The sequence below is a fragment of the Daphnia pulex genome, chromosome 1, assembly GCF_021134715.1.
Source record: "Daphnia pulex isolate KAP4 chromosome 1, ASM2113471v1".
In the NCBI taxonomy this organism is placed as follows: Eukaryota; Metazoa; Arthropoda; class Branchiopoda; order Diplostraca; family Daphniidae; genus Daphnia; species Daphnia pulex.
Window position 1 is genome coordinate 421,624 of NC_060017.1, and position 26,867 is coordinate 448,490.

Consider the following 26,867-nt stretch of genomic DNA (forward strand, 5'->3'; position numbering starts at 1 on the left):
AAGGCCTAAAGCAAATGAAAAGTAACGGAACAATCTACAGCGCGGAAGAAGCAAAATATTTTACAGTGTGCTTGTTATACAGAATGTCAACGGTATTGTATTACAAGAAATATTAAGTGTAAAGTCAACAAATAGAGATTGCGAGTAAGTTTTAAAAAAGGGTTAATATTTTTACGGGATTGTCAAGTCATTCTTTCGTTTTGTTCATTTCGTGGCTATTCAAAAGTATATTGGTGAAAAATATAACAGGCTCTTTGTCAATCGTGAGTGCTCCGTTTGACTCTTACATGAGCGTATTGTCGTCTGGTATTACATGACCGCCAATTATGCGGTTAGTTGGTTGACTTCGCACTTGGAATAATTCACGGATGAGAGAACCCTTTTCTTTCTCCAGCATCGTGATCCGTTCACTTTTTCGGCCAACCTCCTACAAAGACGTACCGAAAATGACTGTCAATTTACTAACACCATTATGAAAGGCAATAGCAAAAAATAAAATAATGCCTCTGTCAATTGATGATTCTGGGTTTTTAAACGCCGGAGGATGCGGTTGACTTCCTCGTCGTTGTTGTCATCGACAGCGCCATCACCAGGAAGCTTTGGTACTTTATTACGGTCAGCTAAAGCAAGATTCATGTGAGCAGGAAATCCACGGTCAGCACTGTCGATCAACACGAGAAGTTGCCGGCTAACCTCCTCAATTCGGGATATTTTAAAGCCTAAACGCTCTGACGCTGCATCAGTGGAATAATCCTAAAATTTGCAAGGCATTCTCAATCAATAAATGCATAATTAATTAATAACATTAAGAATTAAATTACACTTGAGCCAATGCTGGACTTCCCAAATGACTTGATTCTCTCATTAACATCGATCAACTGTGAGTTGAACCAGTCTCGAGCTTTATCTAACGCCTGCATACCACTCGTCAGCACCTGCCGCTCTTGTTCTAATATGTGAATCCTCCGCAACTAAAAGAGAAAAAAAATACAGATTTAATACAATATTTACAATAAGACACAGGTGACAACCAAAATATTCACCATGCTTTGGTCAATTCCATTTTGTAAAGTATGACGCCGAGGTTCTCTTCTTTTAGCAGATAGTCCATTAGAAACATTTTTATTACTCCCCCTGAAATAGCAAATGGATTTTTTAAAAAGAAAACTAATAACTGAATCAAATCATTCCAAGAATTTACCCATTTTTTTCGGAATCCATTTGAGCCAACTGCCATTGCTGAAGCGCTGTTCTTACTTCAGCTTTAGCGATTAATCTCTCTGCTATAGAAGCCACTGGTAGCTGATTTTTACCATCAACTGGAATCATTTTGTTTGGACCACTGGTGCGAGCGGATATTTCTGATCGCGTTCTCATCATCAGCGCTCCATTGGTAATGACGTTGTTTTGAGGGCCAGACGGTTGCACTACACGAGGAGGCTTTGGGGGCCCCATCATTGGAACCTAACAGTGAAAGTGTCAAAAATTATTTAAGATAAGATTGAAATGCCTCTATGCAATATAGGTTTGAAAATTTACCAATGGGGGTGGAGTGTTTCTGAATAATGGGACATTCCCATAAACACTGTGAATTCCGGCTCTTCTTTCTTTTATAGCCAAAGATGTTTCTGGCTTTCTCATGTGTACTGGTACAGGTGGTGGCTCTTCATCAGTCACAGGTTGTTGATTAGCTGCCAATAAAGGCATGCTAAGAGTTCTGCTATGTAACATCATGGCATTATTTGGGGGTACAGTTGCTGTTGGACTACGAGGATGTATGGGTGGAGGGATTGGTGGTGGCGTTGACCCATTTTCCAGATCCAAAATAGGAGCTGAAGGAGACCGCAAGGGAACTTTCTGTTGATCAGACTTCATAAAATAGATATTATTAAGTACAGGTGAATCTTAACTTTTAAATATCTGAAAATTACTTGATATCTAAGCAGACAAATTTTCAGACCAGCACAAAACCTTTCAAATGAAAGCAAGCCAGATGAGGGTGTCACTTTACGCAAGCTCTCAATCACACCTTTAGGAAGTCCAGCAAGGCCTTCTTCACTCCAAAAATTCTCCAAATCTTTGGTGGTACATGCAAATAGGCAAGCAAATATAGAAATGAAAAAAAACATGCTTTCGTGACCAAAAACAAACACATACAAAGCAGACTTGAAAGAGCCATGCAGACAAATTCTGGATGACACACACACAAACACCTACCTGTAAGTTTAACAAATCCAGTATTTCTGTCGTCCATAACATCAAAAAGAGTTTTCATTGAAGCTACAAATTGTTTAGGAAGACCATCCAAAGCACTGGACGCCATTTTTCACCTTTTGTTGATTGTTGACATCGATGCTCATTTGTTCCCATTTTCAAACAAGTCCTTGAAAAACTGGCAACGGTGGATACTTGTACTAAATGAGGGATAATATTGTTAATGATTGTCAAAGTTAGGAACACAAAATATTATGGGAGCCCAAAACTATGGAACGCCAAAAGGGAAAAAAAAAAGAAAAAATTAACTGCTCCCAACTCCAAAGTTAGCATTAGAGCGTGCTCTCAAAAAATAAGTGCTCTCTCAGTCTCTCGCCCCCGCCTTCTAGCGGGCGGTCCGAAAATTTGGTGGCTATAATTGCGGTAGAAATCAACAGCAAATCGACGACATAAGTTTAAAAAAAAAGTAACTTCGCAACAGGGGTTCTTTTATTTCTTGGTATACACTCGATGGTAATGATAATAAAATAATAGGACGTGTCGTGAATTCAGATGAAAAGAAACCAAAAATTTTTCAAGTTAAAAACAAAAATAGAATTTTTAATAAGTCAAGTGTCAACTATAGAAGTAAGTCGCGCTTGGGGCGTTTAGGTGGAGGGACGACACAGACAACATCATCTGTTACGGACAAAATCACACGGCTGACGGCGCAGTGGTTTTGCTTTCAAATTTGCTTGACCAAGGCATTCCTTCACCAATTCTACCATTTGTGCTTTTCTGTTGAAATACAGTCTCTTGGTCCGTTCGTACTGTTTACGGGTTTTCGTAATGATGCATTGTGACTGTTTTCCACTTGCAGACGTAACAACCGAAAACCCTAAAATTGTAAGACAGGTACTTGGCGAAATCACGAGCCTCAGCGATTCGAGTAAATTTCTTGTAGGTCATGGACTATAGTGACGAATGAAGAAAAGCCTATACAGATAGGTATAAGGATGACTGATGATGAATCATTAATTATACCATGAATCAGCTTTATAGGCTTATACCATATACATGGTATATATATGTATATATACATGCTATATATATATGTTTATACATATACCAGATGAAGGATCTTACCTTACTAGACATTGTTGCTAAATTTCGCGTAAACTGGCGGATTTTGTAATCTTGCTCGCGGCAGTCATCAACTTCATGGTGCTTCATAGACAAAGATTAAGAACACACGGACGTGTTTAGACGCGATTTAAAAATGTTAGCTCGAGCTCGAGCAGTAGACGCAGAGTCGTGACGTATTTGTCCTTCCTAAGAAATATGCGTATATGACGTTAGCAAAGGTAAAATATGAATTAATTATTTCATGAATTACGTACCATACGAAGGACAAGGTCTTCTTCCCGTTTGGCGACGGCGATTTGCAAAATCAATAATATCTTCGTTTGATGAGTCGGATCCGCTTGAAAGAATTACCACTTCCTCCGTGACACTAAATCCCCAAAAGTGATAAAAAAGTGCAGAACCAATAAGTGCAAAAGTGATAAGTGCATGAAAGAACAAAATTTAACCTAACAAAATCATTTTCTTCGATAAACCCCAAAAATGTATTTTGAAAAACAGTAATTTCATTCAACTTCATTCATGATCAAACACTAAAAATATTACGTTATCACATCGCATTGCATCGCATCAAGAAGGGGAAAAAAAACTTAAAAATTCCAACGGGGTTTTGCGCTTGACTTGGGTGCAGCATTTCTAACTGCGTGCATGGCAGGAGCAGTGTGCTGAGGACGGGGGAAACGATTCACTCCAGTGAAAGGACGAAGATAAGGATTGGGAGCAGTTTGACGAATCGTTGAACGAATTACGAAACGCCGAGGTCCAACTAAAGGCTGAGCAGGAGGAACTGGAATATCAGGAACTTCAATATCACCCACAACAGGTGCAATAGGTGGCGGCCCAGGAGCAGAAGCTAAAGACAAATAAGGGCGTGGAATCACAAGGGGAATGACCAAGTGAACTAAATACCATACCTGAACGGCGACGTTGAAGAAAAAGTACTTGACGTTTAAGAACTAACTCATTTCTTCTGTTCTTTGCTTCTTCTGAAAGCGAACTGACCATGGCGTCAATCACATCATCCACGAATGGATTTCTTCCTTCTGTAGTTATGGGGGCTCGACAGATTGAACATTCCACCTAAGAATCATAGATAAAACAAAAGACTTGTGTGAATAGTACGTACAAGAAATAGTAAGTTCCGCATCGCTTTCAAAACTTGAAAGTAGGGAGCCATAAAAGTAACTAGACGATGAAATTACTGTAACAGCGGTACTCTGCAAAACAGTGTACCTTTTTAAAAATTGAATACATGCCAAATATCAGCAATTGTCTATTCATGCTGATCCTGGATTCTCCCCTAACTTACTATCACCAACAAGTTTTACTACAAGTTTCTTTGCCTTTTTTTCAAGTTGAACGAAAACTAGTTACCTCATTCTTTTTCCACTCTCTGACACAGTGCTGACAGAAGGTATGCCCACAGTTCAAGGAAGTAGCCTAAATCAAATAATTTAAAAACATTATGAACTGCAAAAATAAAACAAGAAAAACAAGAAACTTACAAACACCATCAGCTCGGAACAAATTCCACATTGAAGCTTCTTGAATACATCATTCAAATATTTTTCTTTCTGAGAAAGTCTCAATTCGAAAAATTTCTGAGATCGCTTAATATGGCCCAGCTCATTTAGGCAGCCTTTAGTAAGCCGCTTCTCTTTTTCCAGCTGCTCCTAAAAAGGAAAACACAAGAGATTAACGACCACCAACCCAAATTATTTTTTAATACTTACTCTAAAGACGTTTTTTTCCTGTATGAGTTTCTGCACAACTAATTCGTTCTGCTCAATGAGGTTCTGCTTCTCCAAGTTGACACGTGCGACACTTTCTTCCAAACGTGCGACACTTTCTTCCAATTCTCTTTTCTCTTCAGCCATCTTCAATTTGGCCGACACAAGTTCTAGAAAACGAAAAGAAAAAAAATGAAAAAACGTAAAAGCATGCATTTCAAAATTATAAATATGGTACCTTTGAACATGATTGCTTATTGCCGGATTGATGCAGTTTCTATTCTACAGCATCAGACACAATTTCAATATGCAATAAAAAAAGTGTATGGCTAATCAGACTTTATTCCACCTTCGGGAAATTTGTAAATGAGAGTAAAAAGTAAAAAGTAAGTAAGCAGACTATTTTACTTGTTATTATACAATTTTGAATCAAGAAGCTTCATTGCCATACCTATTAAACTACACCTTTTATATAATAGTGAATTTGATGCCGGTATATACAAACGTAGCGTTATCATATTTTGGAGAGATTTTTTATTAGTAAATTTATTATTGTTTAAATTCATTTCGTTCATAATTTTAAAAATATAATGAAATATTGTCAGGGCTGCCTCTTTTCATTACCAAGTTGCCAAGTATGTCTTTACGTTACAAGATGGCACGAGAATCTTAATTTAGTTCAATTGACGAATCAAACAATTCAACAACATTCCACCTAAATACGGAGATACAATATTCTGATAAATACACCGATGAAAATGTCGAATACAGGTAGTCAAGTTATACTTGTTTATGCATTTCGGGTCACGAAAAATACTTTAAAAATTGCTTTTTAAAAGTACCGAAAACTTAACAAAAACGAATAAATTTTACTGGAAAATTATCGCATTGACTAGAGCTTTCGAAATATGTAAAAACGAGAATAAAATATTGATATTTACGAAAAAGTGAAAGTTGAAAGCTTTTTTTCTTTAACGAAATGGTCCGCTTCGCGCTTATACTCTATACTGGATATAAGCGGACAATTTTGTTCAGAATTTTTTTTTCAATTATTCGTAAATATCAAAATCACAATTTAAAAAAAAAAACACAAATTTGTCAAGTCGCTGTAAAAATCTTTCGGTCGACAAAAAATAAGTTAAAAGAAAAACCTGGAACAGTTTCCAGAGGAGGGAAATCTTCAATTCTTCATCCATTGGCTCTCAAATTAAACTCCTTAAAAATGTATTTTAAAAAACAGCAATTTCATTCAACTTCATTCATGATCAAACAAGAAAAACATTACGTAATCACATATTAATTATTTTAATCAAGATAGAAAAATAACCTTAAACGCCTAGGACCGACTTGTGGTTGTGACAAGTGTGCATTTCTAGCTACGTACATGGCAGGAGCAGCGGGCTGAGGATGGGCAAGTGTTGGTGCGGTCAAACGATTCAATGTTCTTATGACAGTGGAAGGACGAACAGGAGGAGGAGGAGCAGTTGGACGAATCGTTGCACGAGCTACGGCCGCCAATGTCGAACTGGCTGAGCAGCTTGAGGAATTGCAAAATGTGGAACTGGACCCACAACACGTGCAACAGCTGGCCCTTACTGTTAACCTGGCATTATTATACATGGCAAAACTGTTAGGTAGGGAAGCAATTGCTTCGTCCTGGACGACCACTGATTCCGGTTCGAAAGCACGACTTTTCCCTACGCGATAACTACTATGCATCGAATGGAGACGTGAGGTGCCGTTCAGAGGTCGTTGATGTCGCGAAGATGATCCGCTGAGAGGCAGCGTGACATGGGCTGATTGGAAGACTACCGCCGCTGATCCTTAAATGTTGCTGATTACGAATTTCAATGGCCAAACTTCTTTTATTTCTGTGGGTATCCGCCATGATGCCGTTACGGCTGGGGGTGGTCGATAAATTCGTGTCATCCGAGCGGCTTTCGGTAGTCTGGTTGTGTGCGATATAAAACAGAAGTCAACATAACCGAGCATGGCAATAAAGTCTCAGTATTCTTACTGTTGGTTTATACACTGTGAAATATTATAAACCCTACTAAATAAGCGAACCGGAAGCGAACGCGACTAGTTTAAAATCTCAGCCGTAAAAATGCATGAAAGGGCTTAATTTGTCTAAGTGATTAAACAGAATAAAACGACGAGACATTGCGTACAACTAGTGGTTAATCAAGTACTTATTTGTAAAATAGTTAAATTCTAGTTTTAGTGAAATGCAACCATTTGAGGCAATTAAGGTTTAAAAATATCACAATTGTAACTATTAAATCTGTAGTCTTCTTTAAGGTACATTTAAATTAAGTGATATGCAGCAATTTCGCACAATAAGTCGTGGTGAGTCTATTATCTGTAAGAATGACAAGAAAGATGAGAATACCAGTAAAAACCCATTGTCTAACAGGCTAAAATCAATAAAGCTGAAACGATCGACCAGCAACAGATTTACTGTATCACACAGGTTTCGCGACTCGATTCACTTCACAATATATACTGCGCATTGACAACCGCTGAGATGATCTATTTTTAGGTACTTGACGACTTGACGTGATAACTAGTTGAAACATTTACGCGCAGAAATTTTTATTACACCGCTGAAATCTGTTGCATATATGATAACTAGTTTTTAAAACCTATTGAAACGTTAATTCATACGAAAATTTCTATTGATGAAAAAGCACAATACGACCTTGTCGTCCTCCAGTCAGAAAATGAGTAGCTTAAATCTCAAAACAGAAAAGATTGCATAAACGTTGCTAAATCAACAAGTTTGTACGAGTGTAAATTTCAAATATGCGTCCTCCGCTTATGATAAAATTTGCACTTGCGTAGTAGAAATAACAGCATTTGCTTGGCTTCGCTCAATGTTTAAAAGGAATCCATATCAAGTGATTGAAAATAACTCTTACCTGCTGCCCATTAAATATTACGTGAGTTTTTTCCCGACGGGCGAGGCTTCCCGGAGCGCATCCACACGTCCCAATCATTACGAACCACTGGTATCATGAACGCCATCTGCGCAATTTGAGAATCTAAACTTCTCGAAAAAAAAATATTCCACAGTTTACTTTAGAGAATTCCTTTCTACTTTCAAATTTTAGAAAATCAGCTCTATACGAAAAGAGTACAATCTTTTCCCGTAAAGGTTGTCGGAGCGCGACTGTGAGCAAACAGGAACCTGCTTCCAGTATTGATCGTTTTCTTTCCGTAACGGTGATGTGTTGAAATCGCCGCGGTTCCCATGGACGACATCTATCTGTCACTTCTTCACATGTGCAACAAATTAATTGCATGGTGGTGTATAGCTTCAGTATACAAACACCTAGCATAAAGGTTTTTCCGACAACTTATTGCTTGCTGTAAATGCCTTTGGATTGGCTATGATACATCTAATTCGCTGAAAGTAAATGTAAGCAAGAAAGTATATAATTGGTACAAAATTCATTTAAAACATCAGGAAATAATACAAAGATTATGGATTGTTTTGTGCTGTTGTTGGTCTAACTGAGGAAGCCAAGGCTCTGTTTTTCAGGTTCTCCAAATCTTGAAGTCTTGTACGAGTATGCTCAATTCTATGACGAGCTGTTTTGTACATTTTCACTGAACCATAAGATGTCCCCTCATGAGGTGACCCTACAAAATACACAGAAACAATTGTATTCTACTGTAATTATTGCTGAAAAGGAAGAACATACCTGTTGAAACTTGGGTCAAGTAATTTATGTGTTTTGACAATTCCCCTTCAACATGATTGAGGGTTTTCAGAAACAGTGACGTGTGACTTTCCACCTGTTTCATACTGGCTTTGTCTTTACTCAGTTCCGTAAGAGCTTGTCCTTCATTTTCAAGATGAATTATTGAGAGTTTTCAAATTTAATACAGCATTTCTATACCAGCACTCTGAATGCAACTTGCGATTTCTTTTTCCACATTATCGAGGGCTTGAAGACGTTCGATAGGCATAGACGAATTGGCCATCTTTAACGAACAAATTTGAAATTTAGTAACATAATAACTTACTATAAAATACAACCAATATTAAATCTAACCTTTTATGTAATTTGAACCTTGTGTAAAAGAATGCAAGTATAAATTTTACTTGAAATATTTTTCAAAGAGGGGCAGCAAGCAGCCGAATTTCAAGCTTGGGAAACCCTCTAGCGGCAATCTGAAAATTTTGTTCACCAATAACAACAGCCACAACAAACAGGAAATTCATTTTGAGAAACATAATTTTCAGGGTTTCCGTTTTTTATTTTATTAATTTGATTCTTTCGACGCCGATGAAATACATTTAACTAAATTTGAGCTGGAGTAGGTACATTAAAACTTTGGCTTTAGCGTTCTGTAAATTATTGAGTACGAGGGAAAAAACGTTAACGATCAAGCATATCTGGGTATAATAATTTGAGGGGTGTACAATAAAGTATTCAAACGTGCAATTGCTGTTTACCAACAGCGGTTAACCTAGTAATAAAAAATTGTTTATCTTCCGCTTCGAGGATCAGTTGTGACGTGAGTGATTCTACCACAGCACGATTCGCCACAGCTTTAGAGCGATAATAATAGAGAGCGACCAGTAAAATCAAAATAGCGGGTACGAAGAATCCAGCGGATCCAAAAAAGAAAAGAATATTTTTCAACGTGTCTGACAACGTTTCCACCTAAATAGGACCAAAATAAAACCATTAAACTCAATTCACCAATGAAACCCGAGGAAACTAATTTGTTGGAATTACCTCACTGGATATGGCCGACCAAAGTGTGTGTGAGATCGGTGGCGTGGTGGTGGTGAAGTAGGAAAGAAAGAGGATCAAAGATGGCCACCGGGGGGACATCTTCGTCGTTGACATCTGCCAAGAAAGAAAAATTCCAGCAAAACCAGCGATACTGGACGAGAGCAGGGAATCGCTCAGTTTGTTGTCAATCCTCCAGGCGTTGGATGTTCCGGTGACTGAAGATCAAGCCTGGGCAATTTTATACCAGTCGGCTAAGACGGCCCTCCAGTGTTTCAACAGCGCCAATCCTCGTGAAATGCAGGTGATGAAGTGCTTCGTCGTCAAATTACCGTCTCACCTTTGGATTCATCGCGACGGTACCAGTCGGCCAAGACAGGCCTCTTTTCATCCATCTGAAAATAATTCAAAAATAAAAAAGGTGTGCGTCATGTTCTCTCTCCCCCATTCCAGCACCATTGCTTTTAAGGAATCTTTTTTTGCCGCGCTTCCGGTGATGGATGATGTGAAATGTCTTTTATTCTCTCCATCTTTTTTGATTATTTCTACGTGTGTGTGTGTGGCTCTCGTTTGGATAAAGGGGCGATAAAGAAAAGAAGGAAATCAAGAACAAAAGGCTTTTAACCGCATCCACACGCTCCCGCGGTCTCCAGTCTTCTCTCTCTCTCTCTCATTTGCATATCTTGTGTGTGTGTGGAATGTCGGACTGGTCGGTGGGGATCAAAGAACAAGGGAGAAGAAAAAACAGAAGACCAAAAGACAGATGAAGGATGGAAAAAGAAAATAGAAGAGAAAGAAGAGAAGATAAGTCAACTCACCTGTGATTGACACTCGGCTACCGTCCGCCTTTCAGCTATAAAAGGGAACGACAGAAAACAAAAAAATGAATAAATCAATTCGAAAAAAAAACCATTTCTTTTTCTTTTTTAAAAAATAATATGGACGGTGTGTGGTAGGAGGAGAAGAGCAGACGACAGTTGACACTCACCTTCGATGGAATCGGCGGCCACCTGGAACGAGTGCGGGTGAACGTGACCGTCGCGATGAATCCAAAGGTGAGACGGTAATTTGACGACGAAGCACTTCATCACCTGCATTTCACGAGGATTGGCGCTGTTGAAACACTGGAGGGCCGTCTTAGCCGACTGGTATAAAATTGCCCAGGCTTGATCTTCAGTCACCGGAACATCCAACGCCCGGAGGATTGACAACAAGCTGAGCGATTCCCTGCTCTCGTCCAGTATCGCTGGTTTTTGCTGGAATTTCTCTTTCTTCGCAGACGTCAACGACGAAGATGTCCACCCGGTGGCCATCTTTGATCCTCTTTCTTTCCTACTTCCACCACCACCACGCCACCGATCACACACACACTACACACTACGGTAACACACTGAATTTTCGGCCGATTCGATTTTTCCGATAAAACCGGCCCCATGCACATACACACCACCAATCTCACACACACGAAATCAATCAGAGTTAACGACCTCGTGCAGCTGACCTCCTCAAACTGAAAGAAGAAGATTGATGTCCTGTCAAACGTGCGGCTGCTGTAAATGGCTACTATACATGTAACTCGGGGCGGAGTAGTACTTGGGGGCCTTAGGGTAGTAGCTCGGAGCGGCGTATGTCGTGGTGTAGTACTCTGGCGCTTCTGTGTAGTAAACTGCCTCAGTATAGGTGTAGTGATCTGGAACGGCGGTCTCGTAGTGGCTCAGGGCTGAATAGTATTGAGGTGCCTCGGTGTAGTAAGTCGGCTCTGCGTAGTAAGTTGGGGCAGCTGTGGTGTAGTAGGTTGGCGCTACGTAATACTTGGCAGCTTCAGTGGTGTAGTAAGGAGCTGCTGTGGTGGTGTAACTTGGAGCCAAGTAGTACTTTGGAGCCTCAGTGTAGTATTCAGGTGCCTTGGTGGTGTAGTACTTGGAAGCGTCGGTGTAGTAGCTAGGAGCTGCGTAGGTCTTGGTGTAGTAAGGCGCCGGTGTTGTGTAGTACTCAGGTGCCTTGGTGGTGTAGTACTTCGGAGCCTCGGTGTAGTAGCTAGGGGCTGCATACGTTGTGGTGTAGTACTTTGGAGCCTCGGTGGTGTAATACTTCGGAGCCTCTGTGTAGTAGCCAGGGGCAGCGTAGGTTTTTGTGTAGTACTCGACCTTCTTTGTGGTGTAATACTCCGGAGCCTTTGTAGTATAGTACTCAGGCGCCTTTGTTGTGTAGTAGGAAGCTGTGGTGTAGTACTCGGGAGCCTTGGTGGTGTAGTACTTCGGGGCCTCAGTGTAGTAGCTGGGAGCAGCGTAAGTCGTCGTGTAGTATTCAGCTTTCTTGGTGGTGTAGTACTCTTTCGTTGTTGTGGTCTGGTAATAGCTACTTGATGCAGAAGATGAGCCCATCGGTCCACCCGTAGTAGATCCAGCCAACATCGAGACAATAGCTAGCAGCAACGTGATGGCAAAGTTAGCTAATGATAAAAATTGTAAAGTTAATCAAAGTGTCAAAAGAATTATTTCAAATTGATCACGCTAATTATTTGATACATCAAACACTATACTATGTTTAAAAGAGTTAAAAAATATTGCTGAAAGTTAACAAAAATACATTTCAAGTTAAGTAACAAGTTATAAAACAACATAAATAAAGAATTCATACCCATGGCAACAGGTTGAAATTTGATGGCACAGTAAATGGCAGATAGACTAAGCGCTCTTGTTGACGTGTCGAAAAGGGGAACTCGACTGATTTTAATGGCCTCTACTCCCGTCTTTTATATCCCACCATTACCCCAAAATTCGCGCCGCTGGCGTGATTTGCTTTGTAATAATGAAAGAATCAAGATTCTAACTCCTCCCCTTTTTCATGCCACACAGTCAATAAAGCAGATTATTTTTCATTGTAAGAATCCTGTTATTAGATAAGAATTAAATATTTCCGCAATTGAAATTTACAAAATAAATATTAATTTCTATTAAAGAATAAGACACCGATAGTAATGTTTGAAATGTAATTATGATTCGTAAAAATATTAAAAATCGATCCACTTCTTATTTATCAATATTTTCATGACGCGGCTAATTTTAAATCGTTTTTATTGATCCCCGATAATTCAGAAGTTAACAAGATTTTCATCGCTGTGTTATTTCTCTTGATCATACGAATCATGAATGTATTAACGTAAGGGGAAATTCGGCTAATAAGAACAGCCAAGAGCAAAATGGGTAAATCGACTAAACGTAGGTACTTGGTATCCATATTTCCACACAGAACTGTAAAACATATGACTGGCTTATAACGTATAATTTGGTGGTAAATTACTGGAACAAACAATTAGATTATGAGGGATAACCACTGGACCAAATGAACTTAAAACTTATCCGAAGGGCTTTAAAAGAAGTGGTCACATGTTTCCTGTGCAAAATTTTCGTGCTGAAGATTCTGGTAGATCTGAAGGGATATTATTATTTATTATTTTTCCTCGTCACCAAACACAAAGGCTCCGTCTGCTCAGGTTCTGACCAATAAACCGACTCTTCACACGATAAGTTCGAAGATTCTGGATGTGGAGAGTCAAGACTAGTAGATAATTCTTCCACTGAAACTAATAAATGATTTTCTTCTAAGATGGAAAAACAGATCGAGTCAAACAAAGTCTCACAAAAATAATTCAAAATGGGGTACCTCTGTTTTCTTTGTTGGAATCCAAATTTCTTGGTGTCTCAAGTAGTTTACGATTTTGACGGTAACGATAAATTGTATTGCGGACACACCTGAACGAAGGAATCAGCGATTCAGGGACACCACCTTTGATAACCTGCCGACGGAGTTCTTCATAGAAGGAAGCAGGAGTGGCCGGTTGAATTTCTCCCGAATCGGCTGCAGCAACATTGTCCAATTGAACAAGCAGCTGGCGACGAAATTCTTTGCCGATGAAATTTGGTCCGTTTGGCAGATGTCGGTGTTGAAAATTTGTACTGCGACGAGAAAACTTCATCTCTCCCGTTTCGTGAGTGACACAGACGCTGATCAAACGAACGTTACATCCACGTCGAGAACAACACCAATAGTCGACATTCTAATAGGACAACAATTTAAAACCAGACTACTTTTATAGACATAATAGACCGGCATCGGGAAAGAGACTGCCCGTGAAGTCAGCAAAAGAGGTAACCTAGAAATATATAGCTATGCTTTTACTCTTTTAGCGACTAGCTGTTTCCCGGTCTATTGATGAAAACAAATATTCAACCTATGTTCATAACATATTCTTGCTAAAATCAATTATCATTTATCAATTTCAGTTAAATTCTATTATGACCAGATTCGTGCCTTCTTCATTTTCTGTTTATTTTGAAAATTTTACATTCTCGTCTGCTTACGTTGCCAGATTTGATCCCATTCCGATTTCTTCAATGAATAAATTTGGCAACGCGCAACGGTTAGGTTTGAAATTCCCTCCCCCTTCTTCTTTTTCGTCGTCTCTCGTCTGGAAATCATAGTTTTCTTCAGTAAGACAGTAACTGAAGAGAGGCTGAGAGGGCTTAGAGGCTCATGATTATTCTTCAGGTTTCGTCTCTCCGTTTTCCTCCCTCTTCTTCAGTTACTGAAGAAGGCTTATGCTGGAAATCTGGAATTCTTTTTCTATTATTTCTTTTAGCGATCAACAAACGGTCACCGTTCATCATTTGATTCTTGCTGACAACTATACAAGTCCCGCAGGTAATTTCTCTCTTTTAATTTTCTAATTTTATGGCCAAAACAAACTGTGAAATAATTGGAGCGAGTCATCATTGACACATTGTTAACGACTGCCATAGTCTGGGAAATTTTGCACGTGGCGCTGGAAATTATTTCTCCTTGTTGCTTTATTCTCTTAGTCCCATTTCTCAATATTCTTTTGTCATTGTTCCAGATTTGAAACCCCTTTCAGAATTCTTTTTCTTTGACAGCTGGAGTAAATTACACTATCACAATGCCTACTGAATCAAATCCCAGCCTGTTGAAGGACTTCAATTACAAAGGCAGAGATGTCGAGGTAAATTCCTAAAAATAACTAGTGTCGGTTCTTTAATGTAACAGATTTTTCATATTTCCTGCATAGGGAATGAGGAGTAGACGTACTGGGGTGAATTTTAAGTTGAGGAAAGCCAAGAAGGAAGAGACACCACTTGGTGAAGAGACGAAACCTTAAAAGTAATGATGAGCCTCTCAGCCCTCTCCAAGAACAAATTTGCATGGCTGCAGCCAACATGAAGATTGAGGACATAGTGAATGGTATGTTTTGACAGTTTTTTTTTTAAATTGCTTCTTTTCACTTGCATTTCATTATCATGCAGGTATAAACAGTGGTGACGAGAACAAGGAAATCACTGCAACCCACGCTGCCCGTAAAATCCTCAGTAGGGAATGTAATCCACCCATTGACAATCTCATCAATGCAAATGTTGTTCCGAAGCTGGTGGAGTTCCTCAGTCGTGTCAACAAGTATGTCAAGTGCCTGTCATGGTTTCTGAAAATTTCCTAATGGTGTTTCTATGTTTCAGTCCCGATCTTCAGTTTGAGTCAGCCTGGGCTCTCACCAACATTGCTTCAGGCACATCTGACCAGTCAAAGGCTGTCGTCAGTGCTGCTGTCGTCAGTGCTGGGGCTGTTGCTGGCTTCATTTCCCTGTTGGGGTCACCTCATCCAGTTGTGGCCAAGCAAGCTGTTTGGGCTCTCGGCAACATCGCCGGAGACGGACCAGAGTTTCGTGATGGAAACTTCTTTTATTCTTGCTGTAAAGCTTGCTTTTATAAATTGTTCCCGCGTTTTTTTATCCCGTATTTTATCCCGTTGTAATTTCAAAGATGGAACAAATTTTAGAATCTCCTGCAGAATCAGATATTAAAGGCTGTAGAAGAAAGACTCGATGATGAATATTATTTAATACAACGCATTTTCGCCATGTAGAATTATTCAATTATATATTATCAATTTCCTGTTCAAAAAGAATTGACAAATTGGGCATTTTGACGGAAGATGACTTGAAAGCATGCTTGGAAGATATTCGGAGGAAACGAGTACAAGAGATGAAATTGAGGCAGCAGAAAATGCAGCAATGGAAAATCAATGTAATTATAACGATTTATATTTTTAACTTTAATTTTCGGATGGAAAGTACCGAGATAGCTGAGAAAAAGGATTTCTTGGAAATGGCAAAAAAATCTTCAAACTTTGTTTGCCACTTCTACAGAGATGACTTCTTTCGCTGCAAAGTTATTGATAAGCATCTTAATATACTTGCAAGGAAGCACATGGAAACTAAGTTCTGTAAGATTAATGCTGAAAAATGTCCCTTTTTAACAGGTATCTATAATCAATTATTAGTCAAAATTTTTTTAAAGTTCTTATAATGATTAGTCCCATTTTTAGAGAGACTGAGGATTAAAACTTTGCCAACACTGGCATTAGTGAAAGATGCAAAAACCAAGGATTATGTTGTTGGATTTGGTGAATTAGGCAATACTGATGACTTTACTACAGAAGTATTAGAGTGGAGGATAGCTCATGCTGATGTAATTGAATATTCACCGAGCGAGCAACATCAGTTGCGTGTCGTGCAAAGGGATGATGCTGAAGGCGGCCTGAGCAGCGCGGATCAGCGTCTGTGCACAGAGAAGTAAGATGGCTTTCTTTTGCATCAACTGCAGCGAGTGGAACAGGAAGAGCAGGAGCTGGGCGTGTTCTACGTTTAAGTCCTCGGTCTCCCGATCTCTGTCACCGGCAACGTGCGGATCTTCAATGTACTTGATCATCGTCTCCAAGAGCCGCCTCCAAATGGATAAGCAGGCAGCTTCACTTGTTTGACGAGATTCTTCTTTGCTGTCTTTCCGATGTTTAGACAAAAGGACCTGGGCTAAGACGGCCAAGCTCCTCGGATGAACCAGGAGCGGCCAGTCTTCTTCTTCCGACCACGGATTGACGTTCAAGTGGCTGAGCAAGGCGATTTGCAGGGACGGACTCATCAGTTCGTAAGCCAGCAGGTTGTGCGTGTAGCGAGCCAACGACTGCGAGAAACGGCTGAAGAGCTGGCCCAGAGTTTGTCCGAAAAAGGCGGCGATGGTCCCAGTCTCGGTTCGAGCCGTTTCGCGATCGAGATCCTTGACAATGGCGGACAAGAGAATCAGCTGGTGTTCCGACAGACTGTTGATGGTGTACTGCCTCAGACGGGGTGAGCAGAGCATGTGATCGTTCATGAAGGCAAAGATTTGCGTGGCCAACAGGATGTAGCCATGCGGTTCACCCTTGTCGGGGACGGAAAGGGAAATATCCAGATTCCGGTGGCACGATTTCGAGGCGTTACGGGCATCTTCCGGATCGTGGGGCCCGCCCTTGTTCTTGCCATTCTTAGGCTCAGGCGGCGTGATCGTCTCTTCGAACCAGTGACCAAGAATCGGCTCACTGTCGTCATCGTCTTCCTCTTCTTCGGCAGCGCTGCTCTCTTCCGAGCAACTGAAATCGTCGTCGTCGTAATAGGTGGCCGAATCGGACAGTGACACCGTTTCTCCGTCGCCATTCTTCTGAATGCGTTTCAGGTTGCACGACTTCCGGTAGCTAACTGTGGCGACGTGGAAGAGCAACTGAGTCAGAGGCAGGTCCGAAAGCAATCGGAAAATTCTCTGGCTGTGTGTGTAGTTTTCCGTGACATCAAACCCCGCAGAGCCAACGGGCGTGGGTTGAGTTTCTTCCGTCTCCAGCATGCCATTAGGCTCCAATAGTTTCTCCAAAGTGGCAAGCGCCTGCGAAGCCAAGACAACCGACAGGCCTCCGTAGCCTTGCTGGATTTTAGTCAAATTGATTCTCGATCCATCCTTGTGTTTGCTCGGAGACTTGCCCTTGTCTTCTTTGGTTCCCTTTTCTGATCCCGTCTATTTGAGTCGAAAGAGAAATTTTGCAATTAGACGAAGAGGGAATTTCGAAATGGCAGCGAGTATCAACTAACCTGACTGGTATGGGTCATTTGACCCTGTAATCCCGACAGTAGAAGCCAAGCAGCTACGTACAGAAAGTTATCGTAGTACATCCGGCTGCTGCGAGGCGATCTCTGGATGAGAGTTGCCAAGGTTTGATAAATCTCGACGGCTGTCTCGACGACCGTGACGGCGTTGCTTTCCCATTCTTCTTCTCGGTTGCAAACGGCCGTCGCCGCATTAGGACTGGCCGACTGCTTCGATGGGGGCATGTTCGGATTGCCGCTTCCGGCCGATTTGGTGGGGGCAGGGCTCACAGCAGCAAAGATACTGTGAGATGTCGCCACAGATATAGCAGCCAATAGGCAGCCCACGTTCATCAGGTTCTGATGAATCATTTAAAACAATTTTAATCATCAGATCATTCTGTCAACATGCAGCATTCTGAAAAAATGAGAAAAAAAATCTTGCCAGAATCCTTTGATTTGTCAGAGTCCTTCAAGTAGCTTTCAAGTAATTCGAAATCTGTGTCATTCATCTCCAATGCCCCAGTACTCAATGCCTTCAATGCTAGAAGGATATGACTAGGCTGAACAGCTTGAGAGCTAGGATTTTGAGCCAACAAATCATTGCAGGACTTTTTCAGTGCTCCCAATAAGCTGGGCATAATAATCTTGCAGCTGTTGGATATGATTCCTCCAAATGTAAGGTTTCCTAGTGTGAAAAATGTTTAATTAACAGGCAAAGAAGCAGGCAGGAATGATTGAAATTAAGTACTTACTTTGTGAGGCATTTCGAACAAAAAAATCTGCCAGCAAAATGCTCAGAGTAGGGTTGAAGTCATTATCATCATTTGCAGTCAAACTGCTTTCACTAGAAAATGTACAGGAAAAAACTATTATTTACAGAACATTTTCTATTGAGATCAAACCAAGGATTATATTACGTTTTACCAACGCATTTCGCAACATCTAGTAAGTTGCCTTGCGTTTCATTTTCTGCTCTACGAGCCAGGCATCGTTTCTGTAAAATCAAACTCCAATCTGATCCTGGGCTACTGCCCGCCATTTTTACGAAATACTGTTAAGACAAAAAGATGCAAAAGAAAAACACAAATATCGGCGAAAAGAAATATTGCAACTGAGTCCTTTCTGTCGGTTTTTTCGGTTTGTGCTGTGAATCAGCTGTTAAGAACCAAATGCTACTAAACAGTAACTTTGAGGTCAATACCGAACTGCGCCAATCTCAAACGATATCAAGCAAAAATAGCATCACGTTTGATAAGAGACTTAAGAGTGCGCAGCAGGAAAAATTATTATGCAGTTTCTTTATTTCACCATGATTTGAGACATTTGACTGTGATTAAGATGAATTAGCTACAATGCGCATATAACTTTGGAACAACAGCCAGATGCTATCATGGACAAGCCAGAAAATTTCCTACTCGAGCTGGCCAACATATACCAAGTTTTTTCTGAGCGGGTAGCGTGCTTTATGTTTCAAAATAGTTACTTTGAAATTTTTGCCGCCATCTCAAATCCGCTCAATAATTTCAAAGTAAGTATTTAAAAAAAAAAAAATATCTAGCAGTGGATGTTTTTTGATGACGAGAGTCGAAATTTCTCGCGTCCTGGGTATCATTCTTGCGCTAGGAAATTATATAAACGGAGGCAACCGTCAGCGTGGACAAGCAAATGGTTTTGCTATCGTTATTCTTCCAAAAGACAATACGCTCAATTTGATTTTCTGCGTTGTCAAAGTTTACATTCAGGTAATGTTTTACATGAGTTAAAATTTTAATAATTGTCAAATAATGACTATCGTGCTGTGAGAATAGAAATTTGATGAAAAAGCTGGAAAGAGTGATGGTCGCATGCCGCTGCCAGAGCCGACTGACTCTTGGATAAAGCTGGCCACTAATAAATTTGGAGCTAGAAGCTAGTCTCAGACAGCTAAATGAAGAAATTGGAGGTAACACCTTTTTTAATATATCAGGTAGTTTAGGGTAAAACAGCGAACTGGGACAGCGTTTTTCCTAATAGACTTTCTTATGGCATTTACGTGTATCGACGAAATGCGAATTATGGGACAAAACGTGTAATCATGGGACAAAAAATGCTAATTGGGACAGACTTATTTTTAAAAACTAATTATTTCATTCGACGCAGAATTTTTTTCTGAATCGAATTGCTTAAGACACTAAGTATGGTGCAATAGAAAAATATTAAGATATTCTGATTTAAAAAATCAAAATATTGAGCTGTCAAAAAGTTTTTCAGTCTGCTAAACAATTTCGATCGTGTTTCAAAACTGTTCAACAGCACAAAAATGTGATTTTGAAAATCTCATGAACTTATTAGCTTAATCTAAAAGGTATAACATACGATTTACAAAATAAAAAACTTAACTAAATGCTGTTGTTCATATATCTAGAAATTCGATTGGGAAGATGGACGTCCGTGTTGCGAATGTCCCAAACTTACGCCAAAAGAAGGTTTAGCTTTACCTTTACCTAAAGTTTCGTCAATGTATAATGGCGTAGCGGTATAATCACGGCGAACGAAGAATATTGTTGTGAGTTCGATACTCTTAAATGACCAAATGTTTAATTATGTTATCGGCAACAATTCTTATTCTCTTTGATAATTGAGATCATTTGAAATGAAATCGCGATATCAAATGAAAATAGAAATCAAATTGGGCTTAGATTTCGCTAATGAAATGTTGACATGTTATTGTTTTAGAAGTTTGTGGTGCTCTAGTGGATAAGGTAGTAGAATGCTACTTCAAAGGTAGAAGGTTCAAGTCTTGAATATGTTGAAGATCTTACTAGTGATCTAGAGCGGGATCAGAGCGGGATTTTTTCTTACCGAATAAATTTTTTAAAAAATCCATTTGACAATGGACGTTAATCAGGAATTTTTTAAAGATATAAATACAATTGGGATTTCAACCATGAATTAATTATTTGTTTTACCGGATATGTGATTCGAACCTCATTCATCAAGGAAACCGCGCATTCCAATCTAGCATTCAACCTCGGAGCTACGATTTGTTTCGAAGATGTCTGCGATAGAGTATTGTATAGTATAGACAAAGTCCCCCATTCGGCTGTCCCAATTAGCATCATAGCACCTTATGGCAGCAAAACTGCAACTATTTTTTCAAAAAGATTCTCGGTTTTTCGTTCTTTTTGCATTTTTTAAAGCGAATCCCAAACATTTTATGAAAGTGTAAGGGATTAATGAAAAAAGTTAAGACTTAAATAATATTGCCAATAAAATAATAAGGGGCTATAGTTTGGGACATAAGATAGGGTACTATGAGAAAGAAGAGCCATTATCTAATTCAAATATTGACATAAAATTCAAAAATTTTCGCGAAAATTCCTGAAACCCTATTCGCTTTTAATGCCATTTTATGAAAAGAATAAAAAACAAATAAGTTGAAATGACAATTTTCTTGAACCTGGATAGAATCGATCCTGAGTCCCTGAAATATTATTTTTCAAAAAATGCTTAAATTACAAAATAAAACCCTAAACCTTATACATCAATCGATTCGCCTTCAAATTCTGCGTCGATTGATGTACAGACATGGCGAAATAACGAAAAAAAAATGTTTCAAAATTTTTTGTCCCAATTCGCGTCTGCTGTCCCAAATTCGCATTTTTCTTCCATTTCCTGGTAATGAAATATTTCGATAAATATTCAAAATACTGACAAAACCTTTTACAATATTGTAGAACTTTTCATTCTCTATCTTTTGATATAATTATTTAAGGGATTACTTCACTTATACTCTAGATATTCCTTATGCCGTAATTATTTTTGCTAACAGCCAACACAGAGCCCAAATTTCTTGGCCGTAAGCAAAATTCTGAAATTTCAATTAACGATATCTCGTTTAATTCTGAATATTATATGACGCCCTTTTGCTTAATAGCGTATCCCCCCCCCTATATTTTAAATTTAATTAATTAGATTTTGCAATAAACCTCAAAATTTTTTGTATTTTACTTTAAGAAAAAAAAGTCGATTTGTGTCCCAATTCGCGTTTTCGCCGGCCGTGTCCCAGTTCGCTGTTTTACCCTATTAGAATCGCGATTATTTATTGAAATTTTTTGCAGGTGTTGTAGCTTATCAGAGTTCGACCCAAATAGTCTGGGAGCTGGGTGACCAAAAAATGATTTTTGTTTAGCAAAAGGTTTGAGGCTAAAATGTGGTTAGAGGGGGTATGACACACACGAAAAGCCACGTCTGTCGACTGGCGGCCGGGGCGTTCAAGCGTGACGCGATCCCGAAATCGGCGTGAACGGTAAAAAAATCAACTTTGTTTAGCAAGCCCAAATTATATCTTAAAAAATAGAGGGATATCAACTTTATTTAGTTTCCGACAGACAGACGTCATAATCTGGGGCCTTGGGGCCATCAGACGTCGGTGTGTAAGAAATTTTACGAAATTTCAGTAAATTGTGAAAATGGCAACGCTGCATCCTAAGCGCCTAATTTTAAATAGAGAGAGTTGGGGAGGATCTGTGAGTTTTTAACTAAGTAAATGTGAACAGAAAATGCATTTTTCGGTTTTTTAAATAAGATTATGCATTTATTTTGTTTAACTGATAATTTTTTGATTATTTGGTTAGTGTAATTTGGTTGCTAAATTTTTGGCGGTTCAAATTTCTTCCCTATGTAACCCGCTTTTTTTCTGCTCCTCTTTCGTAAATGCATACCGAACGTCACGGGAAACCCTTGACTAACATACGTTATGGTTTTCCCCTGTATTAGCATGGGTTGTTCCCCGCTTATGTGTATGCGCTTTGATGATATCGGAAACAAACGCCAATCGGAGCTATCGACCAATAATATTTTCTAAGAAAAGTAAGCTTTTTTAATTTTTAATTCATTTTATTTTGTTCACTCTGAAAAAGCATTGGAATTTTCAATTTTAACTACTCATTTTAAGGGCGTGAGATTCTCGCAAGTAAATCGTAAGCATATTCAACACAAAACAAATTTGATACTTTCACGAGACGTTTATAAGTCTTTTGTTACGAGACTATTAATGCCGCGTCTATTATTAGGTACTTTCAGTAGCACCTGTTTCTACCGAATCTTCGCGAATCTTCGCTTTCACATCCATTTTCAATCAATGAATTTAGTTCATCCTTCGAGAAAATTTTTTTTTTGATTTAGGATAAAGTAAAAAAAAAAGTTATCACTTAAATACCTTCCAACCAAGTTTTTCTGCAAATAGAAAGCATCCTTCGTCACAATCACCAAGCCAAGCAACGTCACGGAAATTGTCAGCTCCTAAAATTTATCATAATAAAGAATAAAATATCTTGGAAGATAATGATAACCAATCAATCAATTGACTCACCATGAAACTGCAACCCACAACTGAAACCAAGAACAACCATAACAGGGTCTTCGTTTCCCGCTTCCTCGAAATTTATCAGAAGACGCGGGCATCTAGGCGGAATACTAAAAATAATTCAAACATTAAGTTAGAATCAATACCGACCATAGAACACGTGCGACGTTTGTTTATACCGATCGACAAGAGATGCAAAGGGCTGAACAACTAGTGAAGTTCCTAATATAATCAGTAGATCACAATTCGGAAAATCTTCTTCCACCAATCGAAAGCGTTCAGGAAGCGGTTCGCCAAAAAACACTGCATCTGGCTTTACAACAGCTTTACATTGTTCACAGCGAGGCACAACATCAGTGGAATCAGTGGAATGTCAGTTTTAGCGCTGTTACATGTTTTGAAACTAAAAGAGATTTTTGCGGTTAGTGTAAAAACAAAAAAATCAAAATGTCTTGACTTTTCTTGTTAAAAAAAATCATTTTCCAGTCTATAGTGTCAGGCAGTCAGTCCTCACCTTATTAATAATAAAAAAGAAAATAAGTATTATGTTTTCGATCAGTTTTCATAGCCTTTTCAGATTAAAAAACGGAATATCTTTCGCTTGTAAATTATTATTCATTGTTTACCATCACTGAAAAAGTTCTCTCAAGGGCAAGTTTAGATAAACAAAGTTGTTATGAGAACCTGAGAAAAATTCTATAGTCCTCCATTTCTCTTCTGTATTTTTTAAATAATAATTGTACCCACCCAACCAGAGCACTGAAGGTCATAAACAAAAACAAACAAAAAAATATCGTGCTCCAGTCTCCGGTCGATAAACCCCAAAAATGTATTTTAAAAAACAGTAATTTGGCATCTTAATTTTAATTTATGATAAAACTTGAAAAACATTTCGTGATCACATTTTAATTTTTTACAATCAACAATCAAAAGGAAACCCTTATTTCCAACGAGGATAAGCAACTGTTGGTGCGGTCAAACGATTCACTCTGGAAGGTCGAACATAAGGATGGGGAGCAGTAGTTGAACGAACAGGAGGAGGAGCAGCAGTTGAATTCTCAAGCAGGCAGCTTGAGAATTTCTCAAGCAGGCAGCTTGAGAATTCCTCAAGCTGCTCACCCTTCGGTTCGATCTCGGATGCCCGTACCTCGTGCAATGATTCGTTCAACTGCTGCTGCTCCTCCCCCTTTTCTTCCCACTGCTAGAGGAGTGTTACCGCACTAATAGTTGCTTATCCTCGTGATTCCACGCCCTTATTTGTCTTTAAAATCTGCTCCTGGGCCAGCTAGACACAAATAGACACACACAAATTCCGGATATGAATAATAAAATGACGAAAAATGTGTTTCTCTTCTCTTATCCATTCTTTTCATCCCTCTGAGAATAATTCGTAGTGAATCGGAGTTTCAGAGGTCGGATCGACGTAATAAGACGGAGCAGAGGTGGTGTAGTAAGTTGGGGCAACGTAATATTTAGGCTCTTCAGTGGTGTAGTAAGGAGCCGCTGTGGTGGTGTAACTCGGGGCAGAGTAGTACTTGGGGGCCTTAGGGTAGTAGCTCGGAGCGGCGTATGTCGTGGTTTTGTATTCTGCCGCTTCTGTGTAGTAAACTGCCTCAGTATAGGTGTAGTGATCTGGAACGGCGGTCTCGTAGTGGCTCAGGGCTGAATAGTATTGAGGTGCCTCGGTGTAGTAAGTCGGCTCTGCGTAGTAAGTTGGGGCAGCTGTGGTGTAGTAAGTTGGCGCAACGTGATACTTGAAAGCTTCAGTGGTGTAGCTTGGAGCCGAGTAATATTTCGGGGACTCGGTGAAATACTCTGCAGCCTTGGTGGTGTAGTAGAAGGCAGTTGTGTAGTACTCAGCAGCTCTTGTTGTGTAGTAGGAGGCATTTGTGTAGTATTCTGGAGCCTTGGTGGTGTAGTAAGCAGCAGTGGTGTAGGATTCTGGAGCCTTGGTGGTGTAGTAGGCAGCAGTGGTGTAGTATTCTGGAGCCTTAGTGGTGTATTAGGAAGCCGTTGTGTAGTACTCGGGAGCCTTGGTGGTGTAGTAGGAGGCTGCAGTGGTGTAGTACTCCGGAGCCTTGGTGGTGCAATACTTTGTAGCCTCGGTGTAGTACTCAGGGGCCTTTGTCGTGTAATAGGGGGCAGCGGTGTAGTACTCAGGAGGCTTGGTGGTGTAGTAGGAAGCCGTTGTGTAGTACTCGGGAGTCTTGGTGGTGTAGTAGGAGGCTGCAGTGGTGTAGTAGGAGGCTGCAGTTGTGTAGTAGGAGGCTGCAGTTGTGTAGTAGGAGGCTGCAGTTGTGTAGTAGGAGGCTGCAGTGGTGTAGTAGGAGGCTGCAGTGGTGTAGTAGGATGCCGTTGTATACTACTCAAGAGCTTTTGTGGTGTAGTACTTTGGAGCCTCGGTGGCGTACTCTGCCTTCTTGGGGGCGTAAACAGGAGACGGGCCAACAGGTCCTCCCTTGGTCGATCCGGCCATCATTGATGCAACCGCCAACAGCAGCATGACGCCGTAGTTAGCTAAAGAAAACTAAATAAAACCATATTAATATGTCGTTTACACAATTAGTGAGCAAAACTTTTTTAAAATTTAACTTAAAAAAAACATGTGAGAGTTGCAAACAATATGTTAAAGTCTACTGAACTAGAATTAAAGTTAAATAATTACCCATAGTAGCGAGCTGAAAGTACTCTGATCTAGATGATACAGCGGATGACAAACTGAAGTACTGCTGGTGATGTCGTGTGGAGGAGACACACTCGACTGATTAAATTTGTCTCTTTCTCCCTTTTTATATGTCTCCAATAAAGCACATCATCCGTCTGAAGCGGGAAAAAACGGCCTTGGGCATGCTTTAGGCTATTCACGTGCGACGTATGAGGTAAGAGTCTAGATTTTCTAACCCTACCTCTAGGGCGTGACGTATTTGGCTTTGGGCGTCACGTTGGTTATCGTTCTCGTGGACCTTTTGATGTATTATAAATTTACATCTGGCATTGTGGCTTGCGGTGGAGAACTTTATTAAATTAAATCTAATGACATAATAACTGGCCCTTTTCGCTTCTCGAATCATCTGGTCAAATTGTTTTATTGTATATGTGATAAGATTTTGTAAGATGGTTACAGGCTTAAGACGATGAACGCGTTATTTTTTAATTAGATTGGATTATACAAAAAGCGGAAAAATGTGTATGCTTGTTAGATTGCTGAAGTATATGTGTATTTGTGTGATAAGCAAGAAAAATCTAATGATTAAAGGTACATATTATTGGGCAGAGATTGACAGATCAATTACCGCTGAAATATGGAATAGACTTCTAGATTCTATTTCTATCTAAATGTTTTCAAATCATTAAAAAACAAATTTCTGTTGTACACTATCTCAGACAAGATTATTTGAATCTTTTGTTTAAAAGGGTGTGTCCTTGCGACAGTTGGAATTGAAGTCGTTTGGTAAATCGCACGTTGGATAATACGGATATTAAAAGCTGTCGGTTAAAACAGTCTAGCACAATCCGCCAGGGCGCCAGGGCATTCCATACGAATCGGAACACCATTGGAGCATTGATGGTAATATCTGAGATTTCAAAAATGTCGCTGTATTGTTATGAAGACACATAGTTGTTGCATAGTTGTATGTAAAGTTTATTTTCTCTATACATATACCCACAGTAAAATGCGTCAGACAGGAATACTGTATTGTAACTATATTCTGGACATGTTCCGACGGGAGTTGGCAATGGCG

At 39.6% G+C, this 26,867-nt stretch overlaps 7 protein-coding genes, 1 long non-coding RNA gene and 1 pseudogene across 10 annotated transcripts; 2 read left to right on the forward strand and 7 right to left on the reverse strand.

Annotated features, from left to right (window-relative positions):
• Positions 1-71: 71 nt before the first annotated feature.
• On the reverse strand, positions 72-2,575 carry LOC124209852 (suppressor APC domain-containing protein 2-like). 2 transcript variants are annotated; one of them, XM_046608111.1, is made up of 8 exons: positions 2,218-2,515; positions 1,932-2,077; positions 1,540-1,869; positions 1,202-1,464; positions 1,044-1,134; positions 822-971; positions 505-753; positions 72-427 (listed from the first exon to the last, which is right to left on the reverse strand). In XM_046608111.1, the coding sequence occupies exons 1-8, from the start codon at positions 2,321-2,323 to the stop codon at positions 284-286; spliced, it is 1,479 nt and encodes a 492-aa protein (XP_046464067.1). In that variant the 5' UTR covers positions 2,324-2,515; the 3' UTR covers positions 72-283. The 2 variants fall into 2 exon arrangements, with proteins under 2 accessions (XP_046464067.1, XP_046464143.1); XM_046608187.1 differs by lacking the exon at positions 1,932-2,077 and having other exon boundaries at positions 2,218-2,575.
• A 93-nt stretch (positions 2,576-2,668) lies between these two features.
• On the reverse strand, positions 2,669-5,473 carry LOC124210406 (E3 ubiquitin-protein ligase rnf8-A-like). 2 transcript variants are annotated; one of them, XR_006881187.1, is made up of 8 exons: positions 5,305-5,473; positions 5,070-5,236; positions 4,842-5,009; positions 4,711-4,776; positions 4,251-4,416; positions 3,594-3,706; positions 3,340-3,525; positions 2,669-3,189 (listed from the first exon to the last, which is right to left on the reverse strand). XR_006881187.1 is itself a non-coding variant. In XM_046608460.1 (6 exons), exons 1-6 carry the CDS (start codon positions 5,312-5,314, stop codon positions 3,927-3,929), a joined length of 840 nt encoding a protein of 279 aa, XP_046464416.1. In that variant the 5' UTR covers positions 5,315-5,468; the 3' UTR covers positions 3,798-3,926. The 2 variants fall into 2 exon arrangements, 1 of the variants encoding a protein (XP_046464416.1); XM_046608460.1 differs by lacking the exons at positions 2,669-3,189; positions 3,340-3,525; positions 3,594-3,706 and adding an exon at positions 3,798-4,189 and having other exon boundaries at positions 5,305-5,468.
• Positions 5,474-8,504: 3,031 nt separating this feature from the next.
• On the reverse strand, positions 8,505-9,223 carry LOC124210434 (mediator of RNA polymerase II transcription subunit 11-like). Its single transcript, XM_046608496.1, has 4 exons — positions 9,128-9,223; positions 8,972-9,056; positions 8,774-8,914; positions 8,505-8,711 (listed from the first exon to the last, which is right to left on the reverse strand). The coding sequence occupies exons 2-4, from the start codon at positions 9,054-9,056 to the stop codon at positions 8,551-8,553; spliced, it is 387 nt and encodes a 128-aa protein (XP_046464452.1). The 5' UTR covers positions 9,128-9,223; the 3' UTR covers positions 8,505-8,550.
• Positions 9,224-9,311: 88 nt separating this feature from the next.
• Positions 9,312-12,536, reverse strand: LOC124210284 (extensin-2-like). The gene is made up of 5 exons (XM_046608435.1): positions 12,455-12,536; positions 10,803-12,266; positions 10,633-10,667; positions 9,818-10,209; positions 9,312-9,742 (listed from the first exon to the last, which is right to left on the reverse strand). The coding sequence occupies exons 1-2, from the start codon at positions 12,456-12,458 to the stop codon at positions 11,350-11,352; spliced, it is 921 nt and encodes a 306-aa protein (XP_046464391.1). The 5' UTR covers positions 12,459-12,536; the 3' UTR covers positions 9,312-9,742; positions 9,818-10,209; positions 10,633-10,667; positions 10,803-11,349.
• Positions 12,537-13,260: 724 nt separating this feature from the next.
• On the reverse strand, positions 13,261-13,978 carry LOC124192180. Its single transcript, XM_046585378.1, has 2 exons — positions 13,481-13,978; positions 13,261-13,418 (listed from the first exon to the last, which is right to left on the reverse strand). The coding sequence occupies exons 1-2, from the start codon at positions 13,791-13,793 to the stop codon at positions 13,261-13,263; spliced, it is 471 nt and encodes a 156-aa protein (XP_046441334.1). The 5' UTR covers positions 13,794-13,978.
• A 304-nt stretch (positions 13,979-14,282) lies between these two features.
• Positions 14,283-15,747, forward strand: LOC124210417 (annotated as a pseudogene).
• On the forward strand, positions 15,646-16,362 carry LOC124192187 (thioredoxin domain-containing protein 9-like; the record flags this gene model as incomplete). Its single annotated transcript, XM_046585389.1, has 3 exons — positions 15,646-15,688; positions 15,749-16,144; positions 16,211-16,362. Coding segments are annotated over exons 1-3 (591 nt in total), but the record flags the coding sequence as incomplete, so codon positions are not given.
• On the reverse strand, positions 15,746-19,000 carry LOC124209775 (protein purity of essence-like). Its single transcript, XM_046608001.1, has 4 exons — positions 18,695-19,000; positions 18,530-18,621; positions 17,781-18,462; positions 15,746-17,706 (listed from the first exon to the last, which is right to left on the reverse strand). The coding sequence occupies exons 3-4, from the start codon at positions 18,144-18,146 to the stop codon at positions 16,366-16,368; spliced, it is 1,707 nt and encodes a 568-aa protein (XP_046463957.1). The 5' UTR covers positions 18,147-18,462; positions 18,530-18,621; positions 18,695-19,000; the 3' UTR covers positions 15,746-16,365.
• Positions 19,001-22,768: 3,768 nt separating this feature from the next.
• On the reverse strand, positions 22,769-25,910 carry LOC124210443. The gene is made up of 5 exons (XR_006881196.1): positions 25,790-25,910; positions 23,304-25,641; positions 23,131-23,234; positions 22,978-23,060; positions 22,769-22,915 (listed from the first exon to the last, which is right to left on the reverse strand). It is a non-coding gene; the product is annotated as an uncharacterized LOC124210443 (long non-coding RNA).
• Positions 25,911-26,867: the final 957 nt, after the last annotated feature.